At 48.5% G+C, this 18,487-nt stretch overlaps 1 protein-coding gene across 1 annotated transcript; it reads left to right on the top strand.

Moving 5' to 3' along the window:
- The first annotated feature begins 77 nt into the window (after positions 1-77).
- On the top strand, positions 78-16,691 carry TSSK4 (testis specific serine kinase 4). The gene is made up of 4 exons (XM_083581122.1): positions 78-680; positions 6,886-7,100; positions 9,434-9,797; positions 16,117-16,691. The coding sequence occupies exons 1-4, from the start codon at positions 474-476 to the stop codon at positions 16,402-16,404; spliced, it is 1,074 nt and encodes a 357-aa protein (XP_083437248.1). The 5' UTR covers positions 78-473; the 3' UTR covers positions 16,405-16,691.
- The last annotated feature ends 1,796 nt before the right edge of the window (positions 16,692-18,487 follow it).

Genomic DNA, 18,487 nt, shown 5'->3' with positions numbered 1-18,487 from the left:
GGAACCGGAACCCCTCCGACCAATGGGCGCGAGCGGAATGTTGGGACGTGGCTATGACATCATCGGAATCCCGGGAGGAATCCAGGTTGGTGGAGGGCGGGGGGTCAAGGTGTTGTTGTCGGGGGGGGGGGGCCTGGAAGGCTGGATCTTCTCACCTCCTTTGAAGCTGTCGCAAAGAAGGGTGCCAACTTGGATTTGCCCATCCTGGACACAAGTAGGGTGAGATCCACTGGATCTCACCATCGTTAAGGCAGAAAAACGTGCCACCCGGTTCCCTTTCAGCTGGGCTGTGCGGTGGGAGAAATTGACCAGCCAGCCTTCCCACACCAGGTTGGGTCTACTGCCTTCCCATTAGACACCGCCGACCTAACAATTATTTGCAGTATTGAGCACCTTCCCCGTAGACCTTGAGCTGAAGCGAGAAGCCACTGGCTGGTTAAAGGAGGTTTGAGGCAGCACACAAGACTTCAATCATGGTTGAGCATTCGGCCTCCACGCCCTACGTCTCTGTGATGGACCAGTATGGTTACCAGGTCGGCAAAGTGATTGGCCACGGTTCCTATGGGACCGTCTACGAGGCGTATTTCGCCAAGCAGAAGACGATGGTGGCCATCAAAATCATCTCCAAGAAGAAGGCCTCGGAGGATTACCTCACCAAATTTCTGCCGAGGGAGATACAGGTTGTTATTCTCATGGTGCCGCGTGGATACCCCTTCCAGCCCTGGGCTTTTCCACAGGGCACTTCACTGTGGGCTCGGGAATGTGTGTTTTGAGCATCCTCGTGACGTCACCCCCATCCAAATGCTGCTCTGAATTTCTTGCTCCCGTTTAATCCAGATTTGCTGTGTCCCTTGGGAAATCTAAGAGATTTGTAGGTTTGCTGTTGTTGCTTAGTCATTTAGTCATGTCCAACTCTTTGTGACCCCCTGGACCAGAGCATGCCAGGTACTCCTGTCTTCCACTGCCTCCCGCAGTTTGGTCAAACTCATGCTGGTAGCTTTGACAACACTATCCAACCATCTCGTCCCCTGTCGTCCCCTTCTCCTTGTGCCCTCCATCTTTCCCAACATCAGGGTCTTTTCCAGGGAGTCTTCTCTTCTTGTGGCTGCTGTCACCACCTGCAGTGATCATGGAGCCCAAGAAAGTAAAATCTCTCACTGCCTCCATTTCTTCCCATTCTGTTTGCCAGGAGGTGATGGGACCAGTGGCCATGATCTTTGTTTTTTTGATGTTGAGCTTCAAACCATATTTTGCGTTCTTCTCTTCCACCCTCATTAAAAGGTTCTTTAATTCCTCCTCACAAAGAGATTTGTGGGAGGAACAGCAAAAAGGGCAAATCCAGATTAAACGGGGTGGGCAATATGGGATGGCATTTTGATGAGGACGTTGTGAAAAATTTGCGCAAGCAGCACCGAGTTATAAATAAACTGCAGGCGGGGAAGACAACCTACTTTTATGGTGACATCTTAGAGTGGTTCCCAAACTTCCTTCCCCATGGACCACTTGAATCATAGAACCATAGAGTTGGAAGAGACCACAAGGGCCATTGAGTCCAACCCCCTGCCAAGCAGGAAACACCATCAGAGCACTCCTGACATATGGTTGTCAAGCCTCTGCTTAAAGACCTCCAAAGAAGGAGACTCCACCACACTCCTTGGCAGCAAATTCCACTGTCAAACAGCTCTTACTGTCAGGAAGTTCTTCCTAATGTTTAGGTGGAATCTTCTTTCTTGTAGTTTGGATCCATTGCTCCGTGTCCGCTTCTCTGGAGCAGCAGAAAACAACCTTTCTCCCTCCTCTATGTGACATCCTTTTATATATTTGAACATGGCTATCATATCACCCCTTAACCTCCTCTTCTCCAGGCTAAACATGCCCAGCTCCCTTAGCCGTTCCTCATAAGGCATCGTTTCCAGGCCTTTGACCATTTTGGTTGCCCTCCTCTGGACACGTTCCAGTTTGTCAGTGTCCTTCTTGAACTGTGGTGCCCAGAACTGGACACAGTACTCCAGGTGAGGTCTGACCAGAGCAGAATACAGTGGCACTATTACTTCCCTTGATCTAGATGCTATACTCCTATTGATGCAGCCCAGAATTGCAAAACTTGAAAATTGAGGAGGGTCTTTCTCACAGACCACATGATTGTTTTCCTACTTCTTGCAGCAGTTTTAATGAGCTGTGTGCTAGATGCAGTATGATTTTTATTGTTATTATTTTATTTCTTATGCATTTCCTGTTCTGCTGTACAGTGGTACCTCGGGTTACATACGCTTCAGGTTACATACGCTTCAGGTTACAGACTCCGCTAACCCAGAAATAGTGCTTCAGGTTAAGAACTTTGCTTCAGGATGAGAACAGAAATCGCGCTCCGGCAGCGCGGCAGCAGCAGGAGGCCCCATTAGCTAAAGTGGTGCTTCAGGTTAAGAACAGTTTCAGGTTAAATACGGACCTCCAGAACAAATTAAGTACTTAACCTGAGGTACCACTGTATAACCTTTTCAGCCCCCATAGAATTCAAATTGCAACACGAAACAGAGAGATTTAAAAATGCAGCTAAAAATACATATGAATATTTTGTGCGAGGGCTGTGCCGTCTCCCATCTTCAGCTGCGAAGGCCGCAGATGAGCCACAGAGCACCTAAAGTCCTAAACAAAGTTTGTGGACAACTGGAAGAAGGGCAGAGTTGTGGGCTGCAATTCTGAGGACACATCATAGGAGTCAAGAGATGGCAATCTTTTCTCAGTGCTAAATTTCTGTTATCAAGAGAACAGAATAAATCCCAAATTCTTGTGTGAGCCACAGGAGATCTGAAATCAGAAACCCTTCCCAGCTGCCCCTGGCTTCAATGTAATGTTGATTTTGGGCTTTATGGCTTTGCATATGTTAATTTCCTTTCCCCTTTTGAAGAACAAACATTGCTTATTGACAGATGCTGGGTGCCTTCAATCCTAGAGGTCGATACAAGGCTCTGGCTGGATAGTTTTCCATTTGCTGGAGCTATGGGGAAACTGGGCAGCGGAGTCTGAGATCCCATCTGCGCTGCACTTTGTTATAGAACAAATTGGGGTTATTCTTTTGCAACCCAACTCTGCATCGAGAGCTTTCAGTGACCCCTAAGTCCGTAAGCTGGTCAAGGGGAAAATGTGTGGAGCTAGGAACCAGTAGAAGGAAAGCAAGGGAGATCTTTGTTTGTCTGTTGCATCACAGTCCCCCTTCCCCCCTTGCAAGGATCCAGAACAAAGGTGTGTAACAGCTTTTAAAGACTAGAAATTGCCCAACCCCTTAGCCAAAGACCCCCCAAAAGCATCATGCAAGCCTCACAGAAAGAGGCGGTTTGCAACAGAAATCTGAGTGCATGGCTTGTCTCCTGTCTGTCAAGATACCTGATAATGTTTTACTGACATTCTTTTAAAATGACAAACACCCAAGTTTCCGAAACCATTGTCGTACACCTCTCCTATTCGTGCACAAAATGTGCTTTTTTCACTGGATTTCTAAGTGAAAAGAACTTACTGGGAAAGGTTTTTCCAAGATGTTTCCTTCTGCAGAGAAATATTTGGGGTCAGTAAGAGTCAAGATGATTTCTGGAGTGCTCTCCTGTACTATTTCAGACATGCGGATTACAGTGGTACCTCGGGTTACACACGTTTCAGGTTACATACACTTCAGGTTACAGACTCCGCTAACCCAGAAATAGTACCTCAGGTTAAGAACTTTGCTTCAGGATGAGAACAGAAATCGCGTGGCGGCGGCACGGCAGCAGCAGGAGACCCCCTTAGCTAAAGTGGTGCTTCAGGTTAAGAACAGTTTCAGGTTAAGAACGGACCTCCGGAATGAATTAAGTACGTAACCAGAGGTACCACTGTATGTGCTTATGGATGTGTGTTTTAGCTTGTGCACTTACGAACTTTTCCGTTTTATTTACGACACCTTAAAATTGTTATAACACAGATAAAGCGGTATCATGCCATGGATTTTAAAGTCTTGGCTTCTCACCAAAGAATTCTGGGAAGTGTATTTTGCTTAGGGGGCTGAGAACGGTTGGGAGGTTCGGAGCTACAATTCCCAGAGCAGTTTAACAGCCAATCCCTCTTCACAGGTGTTATAAGAAAAATACTGCTCCTTTTCCCTTATGGGGTATTCCAGAGCCTGTACAGAGTCCTTAAGTAGGTTCTCTATCTGTAGGAGAAAATAACAGAGGCCAACCAGAGAATATTGAGAAACAAGGCAGCTAGTAAGCCTGATCTTTATTAAGTGTTGCAACAGGCATTTGAAATTGCCTCCCCTGTAGCTCAAGACCACTCCCCAAAAAATCATACATACATCAGTGAAGGGGCGATCTACACCAGAAAATCTTTTTGCCAGGATACCTGATAATGGTCACTGATTCCATTTTTCCTGAGCATCCTGGCCATTGCTTTGAGATGGTAAATAGTTTAGTTCCTGAAATCTCTTACATATATTGATAGTTTGCTCAGCTTAACAGATACCGGTACTTCCAGACTGTATTTGCAAAGGGAGGTGTATGCCCCTGAAGACAACTGGAGCGCTTTTCCCATTTCCTTCCTCCTTGCAAGGAAATATTTGTGGTCAATTTGGGAGAGTCAAAATGGCTCCAGGGTTGCTCTCCTGTACTGTTTCAGAAACTATACTTATGCCTGTGTGTTTGCCTTGTACATTTATGAACATTTATTTTACAGCATATCTTAGACCTTATAATTCTCATATAATTCTTGGGTCTTCTAACAATTTTCAGCACCCTTAACATACCACATTTCCCAGGATTCTTTGGGGGAAACCATGAACTATTAAAGGGCCATGAGGCTGCTTTGAATACATAGGGCAGGCAGGGCTTAAGTGTACACTACATAGTTTTAAAGCACACCCCAAAGAATTATGGGAAGTGTAGTTTGTTCTGGGTACCGAGATTTCTAAGGTAACCCCTGCTCCCTTCAGGGAGCTACAATTCTCAGAGTGATTCAACAACTGATCCCGGGAACTCTGGGAATCGTAGTTCTGTGAAGGGAATCAGTCCCAGACATGTTTCAATCTGTCCGTAACTTTTCCTGCTAATCCATTTCACAAGACTTTGGCACACGATCTGTTCATGGAAAGTCCAGCCTTCGTCTTCTAACATTTGCTGTTTCATGGTCTCGCTTCCACCATAAAATATATTGTCAGGTCATTGCCAAGCCACCATAAAATATATTATCAGGTCATTGCCGAGGCAACTTTGAGTTGCTTCCGTCAACAAAAGCATATAAAGCTAATATGGTTGGGCGTCAACATTTTTTACTATAAAACCTCCTGCCTGACTAGCCCAGGATGCAACCCCAAGAATAAATGTTGAAACATGCAACTCTGAATCCCCCAAGCGAATAAAGGAATATTTGTACAACCTCAGCAGGCATAATATAGTTCAGCCTAAAGTTTCACAAGAACTGGCAGGGGGAGCAGTGAGTGGAAGGGGCACAATGGTGTCAGATGTGGGCAAATCAATCCCTCCCCATATAACAAAAAGCAAACAACACCATAAAAACAATCCTATTATTATTATTATTATTATTATTATTATTATTATTATTATTATTTGAATTAATATACTGCCCTATACCCGCAGGTCTCAGGGCGGTTTACAGAATAAAATCAAAATATAAAACCACAAAAACAATAATCCAAAACAATAACAACCCAAACCCCTGCTACCCATATGACTAGAGATGTAAAATTTCTGGAAATTTTGAAGGCACAAGGGGGGAAAATGTTCCCCCCCGTTTCCCCCCCAGAAAAAAAAGATTTTTTTGGGGGGGGATTTAAAAGTTCAGTGTGAAGTAGTTTTACAAATTGCGTGAAACGCAGTGTATATAAAAGTATTATGCCTGCAATAAAACAGATAACCACCCCCCTTTCCCTCAAAAGCAACAAAAAAAGCAAGAAACCGTCAGCATAAAAAATAATCAGATTTGCCCCTTAGCACCAACAGCAAATAAAGTTCAGGTCCACCTCAATAGTTAAGCTCCATAGAAGGTCTACCCTTTGAGTAGTGCTTGGGGAAAAAAATAAACAGAAGAAACCGTTCGACTTCCAAAACGTTAAGAAACCAAAGCGCGGCTTCCAATTGGCTGCAGGAAGCTCAAATAGATATTGAAGCAAGAGTGAGGATTGCAAGATATACATGGAGAAGGCAGTCAGATCTTCAGGCCAGTGAGTAGTTGATGTTGTTGTTTAGTCGTTTAGTTGTGTCCAACTCTTCTTGACCTCCTGGACCAGAGCACGCCAGGCACTTCTGTCTTCCACTGCCTCCCGCAGTTTAGTCAGACTCATGTTTGTAGCTTCAAGAACACTGTCCAACCATCTCATCCTCTGTCGTCCCCTTCTCCTTGGGCCCTCCATCTTTCCCAACATCAGGGTCTTTTCCAGGGAGTCTTCTCTTCTCATGAGGTATTGGAGCCTCAGCTTCAGGATCTGTCCTTCCAGTGAGCACTCAGGGCTGATTTCCTTCAGAATGGAGAGGTTTGATCTTCTTGCAGTCGATGGGACTCTCAAGAGTCTCCTCCAGCACCAGAATTCAAAAGCATCAATTCTTCAGCGATCAGCCTTCTTTATGGTCCAGCTCTCACTTCCATACATCACTACTGGGAAAACCATAGCTTTAACTATATGGACCTTTGTTGGCAAGGTGGTAGTCGATAGTGGATATTTATTCCTCCAGCCTCATAATATAACTCTTTTTGTGACCATAAAAGTTCGCAGGATCCACTTCCATTTCCCATCTGTTAGTCCCTAGGTTGTAATGTGAACACCTGCATACATCAAGGGTTTTTCTGAAACAAATTTAATCGGGATCCTTTCTGACAAAGCGCATGTTTCACCTTGCCCTCCAGGTGATGAAAACCCTGCGCCACAAATACGTGATCAGTTTCTACCAGGCTATCGAGACCACCTCTCGCCACTACATCATCATGGAGCTGGCACCCTGTGGCGACGTCCTGGAGTGGATCCAGAAATCGGGCGCCTGCTCCGAGGCCCTGGCCGGGAAGTGGTTTTCTCAGCTGTCTCTGGGGATCGCCTACCTGCACGGCAAGGGCATCGTGCACCGGTGAGTAAATGGAGGAAATGGCGATAGGCCAGGAAAAGAGGCAGTCCTCAAAGCTGCCTCAATAAACAGCTACTTTTAAGACCTGGGCTGTGTGTGCACCAGATCTACTGTATGCATGTCACATTCAAAGCACACACAGCTGGCTGGTGTTCAGAAGCACTTCCTGTCTGCCTCCTTCGCATAGCTGTCAACTTACAGATTTTAAAATCAGGGACCAGCAGCCCCGAAAATAAGGGATCAGCAGCCAAAATAAGGGATTTTCCGGGCACAGGTATGTTCAACTTCTGAGCCCCTCCGAGCCAAAGGCAGAAAGCCCAGCCAGCAGCCAAACGAAGCCTCAAGCCGTGGTTCCCACAGCGCAGCAACCCAGCAAAGGGGATGCAGCAAGGGAAACCACCGTCCCCTCTCCGCTGGGAAGCGCTGAGCAAAGGCGAGTCCCCAGGCAATGCGGTCGATTTGATCGGCACCAGGCATGCAAGCTCCACCCCCCAGTCATTCTTAGACTCCTTATTGGGTGAGCAACGCAGCCAAGCAACACAGTTGGAGCCTCCCTCCTCCCTGGCTGGCAGGGAGGGAGGGAGAGCAGCTGCTTCCTTTGAAACCCGGGAAATTCAAGGGACATCATCATTAAGGAACAGCAGCGGGACACGGCGCTGGGATAAGGGAGTTTCCCGCCAAATAAGGGACGGTTGACAGCTATGCTCCTTGGTGGATAAGAACAGCCATCCTGGCTAGTAGCCATCAACAGCCCTCAACTCCTGGCTGGCTCGCCAAATCGTTATAAGAAAAAACTGCTCCCTTTTCCTTATGGGGTACCCAAGAGCCCGTACAGCAGGGGTAGGCAACCTAAGGCCTGTGGGCCAGATAAGGCCCAATTGCCTTATCAATGCGGTTCACGGACAGTTCAGGAATAGGCCTATTTTTACATGAGTAGAATGTGTCCTTTTATTTAAAAAGCGCATCTGGGTTATTTGTGGGGCCTGCTTGGTGTTTTTACATAAGTAGAATGTGTACTTTTATTTAAAATGCATCTCTGGGTTATTTGTGGGGCATAGGAATTCGTTCATCCACCCCCCCCCCCAAAAAAATAGTCTGGCCCACCACATGGTCTGAGGGACGGTGGACCGGCCCACGGTTGAAAAAAGTTGCTGACCCCTGCTGTACAGAGTCCTTATGTAGGTTCTCTATCAGTAGGAGAAAATAACTGGCCAAACAGATAATTATGAGAAGCAAAGCAGCTAGTAAGCCTGATCTTTATTAAACTGTTGCAACAGGGTCCCCACTCCCCACACGCAGGAGGGAGGAAAGAAACCCAGAACAAGCCCTTATATAGACTTTTGAAATTGCCCACCTTGTAGCCCAAGGCCACTCCCCCCCAAAACATCATACATCCATCCATCACATAAGGAGGTGGTCTACAGCAGAAATTTGAGTGTGTTGCTTCTCTCCTGTCTGCCAGGATACCTGATCATGCCTTACTTGATTGCCTTTTCTGGGTAGCCTGGCCATTCCTTTGAGATGGTAAATACTTAGTTCCCGAATCTCTCATGCATATTGATAACAGATACTTGCTAGACTGTATTTGAAAAGGAAGGTGTAAGCCTCTACAGTCAAAAGACAACCGGAAAGCTTTCCCCGTTTTCTTCCTCCTTGCAGAGAAATATTTGAGGTCAATTTGGGAGAGTCAAAATGGCATCAGGATTGTTCTTCTGTACTATTTCAGACACGTGGCTTATATGCTTATGCGTTTGCTTTGTACATTTATGAACATTTGTTTTATATATGAGACCTTAGAATTCTTATAACATCCTTCTTTTTATCTGTCCTGTGCTCAGCTTTGTGCAATGTCTCCAGGACTCCAGACTTCCTTTGTAGTGGAATTCCCCCCACCCCCCAAAAAAAATCTCTCTGGTTGTCATTTTCTGAACCTTCTCCAGAGAGCCAGTGTGGTGTAGTGGTTAAGAGCGGTAGACTTGTAATCTGGTGAACCGGGTTCGCGTCTCCGCTCCTCCACATGCAGCTGCTGGGTGACCTTGGGCTAGTCACACTTCTCTGAAGTCTCTCAGCCCCACTCACCTCACAGAGTGTTTGTTGTGGGGGAGGAAGGGAAAGGAGAATGTTAGCCACTTTGAGACTCCTTTGGGTAGTGATAAAGCGGGATATCAAATCCAAACTCTTATTCTTCTCCTCCAACTCTGCAATATCCTTTCCACACTGGAAACTGAAGCTGGGATTTCCCTATTAGAAAGTCCTGCAGGCTTAACCCACTTCCCCTAAGATCCCCACCCAATTCCCTGTCTCCTTTTTCTCCCCGCTGCTTTTTCTGACCGCAGGGACCTGAAACTCGAGAACCTTCTCCTCGACAAGCGTGAAAACATCAAGATCTCAGACTTTGGCTTCTCCAAGATGGTGTCCACCCAGACGCAGCCTCCCCCGACGCCCTCGTACCGCATGATGAGCTGCTTCTCGCACCTGAGCCAGACCTACTGCGGCAGCTTCGCCTACGCTTGCCCCGAGATCTTGCTGGGCCTGCCCTACAACCCGTTTCTCTCCGACATCTGGAGCATGGGGGTTATCCTCTACACCTTGGTGGTGGCCCACCTGCCCTTCGACGACACCAACCTCAAGAAGCTGCTGCGGGAGACGCAGAAGGAGGTCAGCTTCCCCAGCCACCTCCAGATCAACGAGGAAATCAAGGTGAGCGGCGCGACACCTAGGAGCCGTACCCACAAAAGCCACCAGGGGGCGCCGTGCCAATACCACTGAGTGCCACTAGGGACGCGGGTGGCGCTGTGGTCTGAACCACTGAGCCTCTTGGGTGTGCTGATCAGAAGGTCGGTGGTTCGAATCCCCGCAACGGGGTGAGCTCCCGTTGCTCTGCGCCAGCTCCTGCCAACCTAGCAGTGCGAAAGCACACCAGTGCAAGTAGATAAATAGGTACCACTGCAGTGGGAAGGTAAACGGCGTTTCTGTGTGCTCTGGTTTCCGTCACGTCAAAAGTGGTTTAGTCCTGCTGGCCACATGACACGGAACGCTGTCTGTGGACAAACGCCGGCTCCCTCAGCCCAAAAGTGAGATGAGCGTCGCAACCCCATAGTCGCCTTTGACTGGACTTAACCGTCCAGGGGTCCTTTACCTTTACCTACTCATGGGATAACGGTGTGGTGCCCATACCCCAGTAGGGGCTGCTGATGTGGGGGTGCTGTATCCAGGCCCTCAAAATCCACTATGGGGTACTTGTGCAATGGTGTCCATACCCACAAATGCCACTAGGGGGTGCTGCTGCATGGGTGCTACCTCAATACCCTCGAAAGCCACTAGGGGCCAGTTGTGGGACGGTGGTGCTTCTATGCCTGCCCCCTAAAAAGCCACTCGGGGGTCCTCATGTAAGAGGTGTTGTCTCCTCTCCCCTTGCCCTCAACTCACAGCTTCTCTTCCTTGGGCTTTTTTTTAAAAAAGTTTTTATTATTAAAATAATTCAACATTAATACACACATATTGTGAATATACAAACATACATTTCATACAGTCCTTAAAAATGTTCAGACATACCTACACTCAATCCCACAGATAATTCCTTTTCCCATCACCACCCCTCACCCCACCTTTGTGTTAAGACTTCCAGTCTACTCAATTGCAATTTCTTTCCATTCTATTACTTTCTTTCACACACCTTTAACCTAATTTCATGCTTCTTTTTCTATTACACATCATTATCCATCTTATTTAGTATTCCAGTATTTAAAATGGAACTTGTTTATTCTAATAGGAGTTCCGATTTTTCAATATGGTTTTGCAAGTATCCTTTAAACACCTCCCAGTCCCTGTCTATCTTCTCTTTTGAGATCTCCTCCTTGGGCCTTTAACTGGGTTGGAACAGGCAGAAATCCAACAGGTGCGGTTTTTCCAGCCAGTGCCATTCACACGTCAGCCTGGCTGCAGCGCCGATACTCTCGACTGCAGCAGGCGTACTTACTGTGAGGCTGGCCCTGCGTGAACCTCTCCACCCACCCAGCACCCTGAGGCTGTATCACGGCGGTGGCAGGAATGCCAGCTACACCCTGGTTGATCACCTGGTTCCTCCAAGCAAGGACAAGAGCTGTTACCCGACTCTCACGGCGCCTTCCTCCTGGAGCCTTCCTTCTCCTGACATCAGCAGCTCCCAACAATTGGCAAGACACGACTGACCAAGGAAGTGGGCACCCAGCTCCTGGGAGTTCAGAAAAGGGCGAAAAATACCAGCCGCAGGCAGAGTTGGGGGCTCTTTCCCGCCCACGGCAGAAGTCCAAATTTATTGGGGCTCCTAACTAATTTGGGGTGGCCTTGTTGGCTCTTGCGGGCTGCAGCAAGAGAAATATGTCACCCAGATCTGAGGAAACAAGCTCTAAAGCGAGATGCCACTGTAAATCAGTTAGAATAGGAGTCCTCAAACTTTGTAAACAGGGGGCCAGTTCACTGTCCCTCAGACACTGTTGGGAGCCGGACTATAGTTTGGAGGGGGAAAAATGAATTCCTATGCACACGGCACATATTTTATTTATAGTGCACAAAAACAGGAAAAACAATACAATATTTAAATTGAAGAACGGTTTTAATCAACATAAACTTTTAAGTGTTTCAGTATGGGCCTTGTTTTTGGCTCCTGAGATGGTCAGTATCCGGTTTCATATATGTCACTAGTCGTAGCAAGTGTTTATCAGTTAGTCTGGATCTGGTTGGAGATTTCACATGTTTCATTCGGGGGAAAGTCTGTTCACAGACATAGGTAAAGGTAAAGGGACCCCTGACCATTAGGTCCAGTCGTGCCCGACTCTGGGGTTGCGGCGCTCATCTCGCTTTATTGGCCGAGGGAGCCAGTGTACAGCTTCCGGGTCATGTGGCCAGCATGATTAAGCCACTTCTGACGAACCAGAGCAGCGCACGGAAACGCTGTTTACCTTCCTACAGTAATACAGCTACTTTGAGATCTTGTATAGAATGTCCTGGGAGATTGAAGTGTTCTCCTACTGGTTTCTCTGTCTTGTGATTCTTGATGTCCGATTTATGTCCGTTTATTCTTTGGCGTAAAGTAGCTGTATTACTACAAAGGAATTTCAGAAATAGACTGGAAAGAGAAGCTGCTGAATTGCAACTCATTACCAAACTTAAAACCATGGAGAGACCTGGTCTGAACAAAGACATTGGATTCTTATCTCATTATACATGACAAAGCCATTTTTCACCTTCTCACCCCTTGCTTTTTCCTGTAAGACCTATTGCAGTCGTTAAGAGTCGTCAACAGGCTCATCACAGCTATCTGCCAACCACCCATTCCCACCACCCTTCTGAGTAATACCCCTCCCCACCTTCTCACTATATAGAAGGATCTGGCAACTTCTGTTTCAGTGTATCTGAAGAAGTGTGCATGCACACGAAAGCTCATACCAAGAACTAACTTAGTTGGTCTTTAAGGTGCTACTGGAAGGAAAAAAAAAATTTTGTTGCTAAGGTGTGTTTGTGAGAGAGAGAACTTGGGTAAATTCAGAAGCGGATTAGATCCAAAAAATTGGAAGGAGAACTCCCTTCCTCTTCACTGAGACCCTTGCTATGTTTTGCTACAGACATAGCTTTCACTAGGCTTTTTTGGAGGGGGGTGGAGAAACTTGGTCTGATGAACTATTGTGTTTTTCCCCCAAACACCCTGTTACTAAGACCATCCCAGTTAAATCATAAAATTGTAGAGTTGGAAGGGACCCTGCAAGTCATCTAATCCAATTGCCTGCAATGCAGTAATCTTTTGCCCCATGTGGGTCTCAAACCCACAAGCCTGAGATTTAAAGGTCTCATGCTGGGACTGAGCTACCCCAGGTCCCAGACAGAAGCTTTTCCGTTTCAAGTATTGTTCAATGCAAAGGACGGTGGTGCACAACTTGGTCTCTGAGCAGCGAGAGACTTCGGCGCTTACCTGCAATTTGGTTGCGTTTCCTTGGAAATGAAGATCAGCGGAGACTGCAGTGTCCTTAAGATATACATATTACACAGATATACAGCATTAACACTCCAGCAGATCTTGCGTGCTCATGATTAAGAGTCCAGCACACATCAAGACAAGCCCCTGTCTCTCCAGCTTCCAGCATCAGCCAAAACTCACAACCAACTTGCCTGGTTCCAACTTCCTAGCATCATGTGGCATCCAGCCAGGCGAGTTCGGAAAGTGCTTACACCTTCCTGGAAGCATCTCGAGTAGTCGCTATGGCAACACTCTCTTCCCAGTTAACGCCTTAAGATGCTGATGAGGCCGGCCAAGACCATTACCTGAACAAAGGAACTGGTTTCCTCTTGCAGATTCTAACCTTGCAGGTGTAGGATCGCAGGTTCGGGACCCCTGGGCATCATCCAAATTGACACCCCTAAAAAATCTATTGCTAGAATCGAAGATTGTTGTTGTTGTTTAGTCGTGTCTGACTCTTCGTGGCCCCCTGGACCAGAGCATGCCAGGCACTCCTGTCTTCCACTGCCTCCCGCAGTTTGGTCAAACTCATGCAGGTCGCTTCAAGAACACTGTCCCACCATCTTGTCCTCTGTCGTCCCCTTCTCCTTGTGCCCTCCATCTTTCACAACATCAGGGTCTTTTCCAGGGAGTCGTCTCTTCTCATGAGGTGGCCAAAGTATTGGAGCCTCAGCTTCAGGATTTGTCCTTCCAGTGAGCACTCAGGGCTGATTTCCTTCGGAATGGAGAGGTTTGATCTTCTTGCAGTCCATGGGACTCTCAAAAGTCTCCTCCAGCACCAGAATTCAAAAGCATCAATTTTTTGGCAGTCAGCCTTCTTTATGGTCCAGCTCTCACTTCCATACATCACTACTGGGAAAACCAGAGCTTTTACTATACGGACCTTTGTCCGCAAGGTGATGTCTCTGCTTTTTAAGATGCTGTCTAGGTTTGTCATTGCTTTTCTCCCAAGAAGCAGCCATCTTTTAATTTCATGACTGCTGTCACCATCTGCAGTGATCATGGAGCCCAAGAAAGTAAATGACAGGCGTAATTTTTTGCAGAGGGCTCCTGCTGCTTTGTTGCACCGGTCTTCCATAACCCTGAGCAGGGATGGGGAAGTTGAGGCCAAACAGCTCATCGTAAAGGCTACAACAGCCGGCTGTCCTGAGACCATTGGCCACACTGGCAGGAGATGTTTGGATCTAGAGTCCAAGAAGACCTGGCAGGGCACATCTTTCCTCCTACCTCAGATCTAACGAAGGCCTCTTTATAGACGATGCCTCCTGCGACGCACAAGGGAATAATTCAAAACCGAAAGCAAACCTGCTTTTCCACTTTGGAACAATTGTTTTCACCCAGTTGCAAATTCAGTTGCTTAATCGGTTGCCTCTCGTACAGTGAAGATCTTTTTAGCTGAGAGAGCGCACCACAATTCCCTGAATTCCCCAGGAAGAGATTCGTGCTTAAGAGCCGTTCCAAGGAATCGTGTTTCTGTGAAGGGGACAGGGGTCTCCTAGCAGCTCTCAGCACCAGTGCTGGGTTTACGTATAAGCTAAACAAGCTATAGCTTAGGGCCCCACTCTCTTGGGGCCCCCCCAAAAAAATAAAGGAGAAAAAAACTGGATGTACATTTCCAAAATATGAGATAGAAAACAAATAAAATAAAACCTACATACAGCAACTGTGTTTTGTGTTGTGTAGCCCCACCTGCTAGCCTGCTCCCTTAAATTTCACTGGTTTGCTCCTTTCTATATAGAGGGTGCCTACATTCTGCACGGACTGGTTGCATGGAAACATGGGCAAATGGCTTGAGATACCCATTAGGCCCATAAATGACCATAGAGCATATATTCAACCCAAAAACAGCGACGATTTGTTGTTGACAAAGGACAGTTGGGCATATAAAAGGCCCCATTACCTTCAGTAGCTTAAGGCCTCATCAAACCTAAATCCGGCCCTGCTCAGCACCCATAACAAACTAGAGTTCCCACAAGCTTTTTTTGGGGGGGGGGGAGTTATGGCTGTTTAAACTGGAGTGACACTGCTTTAGAGGTGTAATCCATGAAGGAACTGTGCACTTCTGAATTTGCCCGTGCACTACTTGGAAAAGGTTTTGTGGATGGCTACCAGCCATGACGGGACGCGGGTGGTGCTGTGGGTTAAGCCACAGAGCCTAGGGCTTGCCGATCAGAAGGTCAGCGGTTCAAATCCCTGTGATGGGCTGAGCTCCTGTTGCTCAGTCCCTGCTCCTGCCAACCTACCAGTTCAACAGCATGTCAAAGTGCAAGTAGATAAATAGGTATCACTCCGGCGGGAAGGTAAACGGCGTTTCCGTGCGCTGCTCTGGTTCGCCAGAAGCGGCTTAGTCATGCTGGCTACATGACCCGGAAGCTGTACGCCGGCTCCCTCGGCCAATAAAGCGAGATGAGCGCCGCAACCCCAGAGTCGGCCACGACTGGACCTAATAGTCAGGGGTCCCTTTACCTTTTACCAGCCATGACGGCTGGCCTCGGCCTCTGCAGCCATGTTTCTGAACGCCAGTTGCTGGAAACTGCAGGAGGGGAGAGGGCCCTTGTGTTCAAATCCCGCTTGCAGGTTTCCCACAAGCCCCCTGGGAGAACAGGCAGGCGGATTTAGCGGCACTGTGGGTTAAATCACAGAGCCTAGGACTTGCCGATCAGAAGGGCGGCGGTTCGAATCCCTGCTACGGGGTGAGCTCTCATTGCTCGGTCCCAGCTCCTGCCAACCTAGCAGTTCGAAAGCACCTCAGAGTGCAAGTAGATAAATAGGTACCACTCCGGCGGGAAGGTAAACGGCGTTTCCGTGCGCTGCTCTGGTTCGCCAGAAGCGGCTTAGTCATGCTGGCCACATGACCCGGAAGCTGTACGCCGGCTCCCTTGGCCAATAAAGCGAGATGAGCGCTGCAACCCCAGATTCGGTCCCGACTGGACCTAATGGTCAGGGGTCCCTTTATTTTTACCTGGCTTGATCCAGCAGCCTCCTCTTTTGCAGTGGTTAAATCGCCTGTCCCTCTCGCCCCTGCAGGAACTGGTCCACCGCATCCTGCGCCCTGCTTCCAAGCGGCTGAACATCCTGGAGGTGCTCAAAGTCCCTTGGGTCCTCAAGTTCCTGGCTGAGAAGCCGACCACCGAGATCAAGGCCCTGGAAGCGATCTGCGGACCCCGGGCAGCCGACACCAGCAAGAACGCCACCACACCCAGCACCACCAAGTCCCGCTCACTCACCTTCACGCCGGACAAAAAGAAGGCCGCCAGCCGGACCCGCAGCACTGGGCAGATTAAGGGGACTAAGACCCAGGAGAAGCCCATCTGAAGGAGGGCAGACATCTTGGAACAAGGGATGGGGGGAGGCTGGAGTCTCTCACCTGCAGTGACCGGGCGATATTTTCTTTGGGGGGGGGGTGAAAGTCCAGGGGGTGGGTGATCTAGGGTGTGCACAGGGACCGTAGGGGGGAAAAGGAGGGCAGGGAACACTCAGAAGTAGCGTCGCAGCCCCTTCTCTTCTTCAGGCCTAAAGGAACAAAAGCAGCAGCCGGTTTCGGAAAATGACGTTTGGGTGCCATCTCTGAAATGCGAGATTAAAACCGAAAAAGAACAGTCCTTTGGGGTTTCGCAGAAGTCAATTTGGGAAGGTGGTTAACGGACCTTTACGCTCATCCCTTCTCTGGGATTTCTTCTTCTATTAACGCGAACCCACAAAACAAACCATGAACCACCACCTACAGTGGTACCTCGGGTTAAGAACTGAATTCGTTCCGGAGGTCCGTTCTTAACCTGAAACTGTTCTTAACCTGAGGTACCACTTTAGCTCATAGCTGTCAACTTTTCCCTTTCCTTGCGAGGAATCCTATTCGGAATAAGGGAATTTCCCTTTTGAAAAGGGAAACGTTGACAGCTATGCTTTAGCTAATGGGGACTCCCGCTGCCACGGGAGACATTACAATACAGCGTTACCTTGGTTTAAGAACTTAATTCATGTTGGAGGTCTGTTCTTAACCTGAAACGGTTCTTAACCTGAGGTACCACTTTAGCTAATGGGGCCTCCCACTGCTGCCGCACAATTTCTGTTCTCATCCTGAAGCAAAGTTCTTAACCCAAGGTACTATTCTGGGTTAGCAGAGTCTGTGACCTGAAGCGTCTGTAACCCGAGGTACCACTGTATATATATTCCCCGGGGTTATTGAGCCAAAAGGCTGCGATTCTTGATTTTGCAGAATGGTAGCTCTGGAAGGGACCCAGAGTGTCATCTAGTCCAACCCCCTGCGACGCAGGAATCTCAACTAGATCCCTGCACGACAGGTGGCCACCCAACCTCTTTCTTAAAAACCTCCAAGGAAGGAGAGTCCGCTAGCTTCCGAGGGAGACCGTTTCACTGTCGAACCGCTCCTCCTGTGAGAAAATTCTTCCTGATGTTTAGTTGGAATCAGTGGTGTAGCAGAGTTTGCCAGCCCCCAGGGCACAGAGGGTGAAAAGAGCCTGCTGTGCTAGCCCAGGCCTTGCCACTGCCGCCCCTGGAGCGCCCCCCCCTTCCGGGTTACGCTGTGCTGCCTGTCAGCCCACATGGGGGGGAGCACAGCCGGCCGACGCAGCCTTTGGTGGTTGGATTCCCCGGACGTCCACGGAGAGGAGTGCCAGGCTGGGCTGGGCCCTTGCCCGCCTCCCTCAGCCTCCGCCCGCTCGCCAAGTGCAGTGCGAACAACCCTCTGTTGTCTTCTGGAGTTCAGCTCCTTCCCCAGCGAGGAAATTGGGAGTTTGCAAAAAAGCCACCTTAGCAATAGCAAGCGTGGCAACGTACAGCATGCGGGGTTTCAGCAGGATCTAGGAAGCGGAGGACCAAAAGACAAAGTCGTTGGTCCGTACTGTACAGTCCGCAGTGCCTTCCTGCGTTTCAGAAAGGAGACCATTTCAGCCCCACGTGGCTCTTTGAAAAAGGTGCCATTTTAGCGGGTGGCGCTGTGGGTTAAACCACTGTCTAGGACTTGCCGATCAGAAGGTTGGCGGTTCGAATCCCCGCGACGGGGTGAGCTCCCGTTGCTCAGTCCCTGCTCCTGCCAACCTAGCAGTTTGAAAGCATGTCAAAGTGCAAGTAGATAAATAGGTACTGCTCTGGCGGGAAGGTAAACGGCGTTTCCGTGCGCTGGTCTGGTTCGCCAGAAGCGGCTTAGTCATGCTGGCCACACGACCCGGAAGCTGTACGCCGGCTCCCTCAGCCAATAAAGCGAGATGAGTGCCACAACCCCAGAGTCGGTCGCGACTGGACCTAATGGTCAGGGGTCCCTTTACCTTAAAAATCAGGCAGGGCAGTGTATGTGGGGAAGCTTATAAATGATGCAAAGTGAGTAGCAAACACGCCCAGCAAACACCAATGAAAGTGAAGGCCGGGGTCAGAGTATGAG

Source organism: Podarcis filfolensis, assembly GCF_964270895.1.
Source record: "Podarcis filfolensis genome assembly, chromosome: 13".
NCBI classification, from domain to species: domain Eukaryota; kingdom Metazoa; phylum Chordata; class Lepidosauria; order Squamata; family Lacertidae; genus Podarcis; species Podarcis filfolensis.
This window is presented reverse-complemented; position numbering and strand designations above follow the sequence as displayed.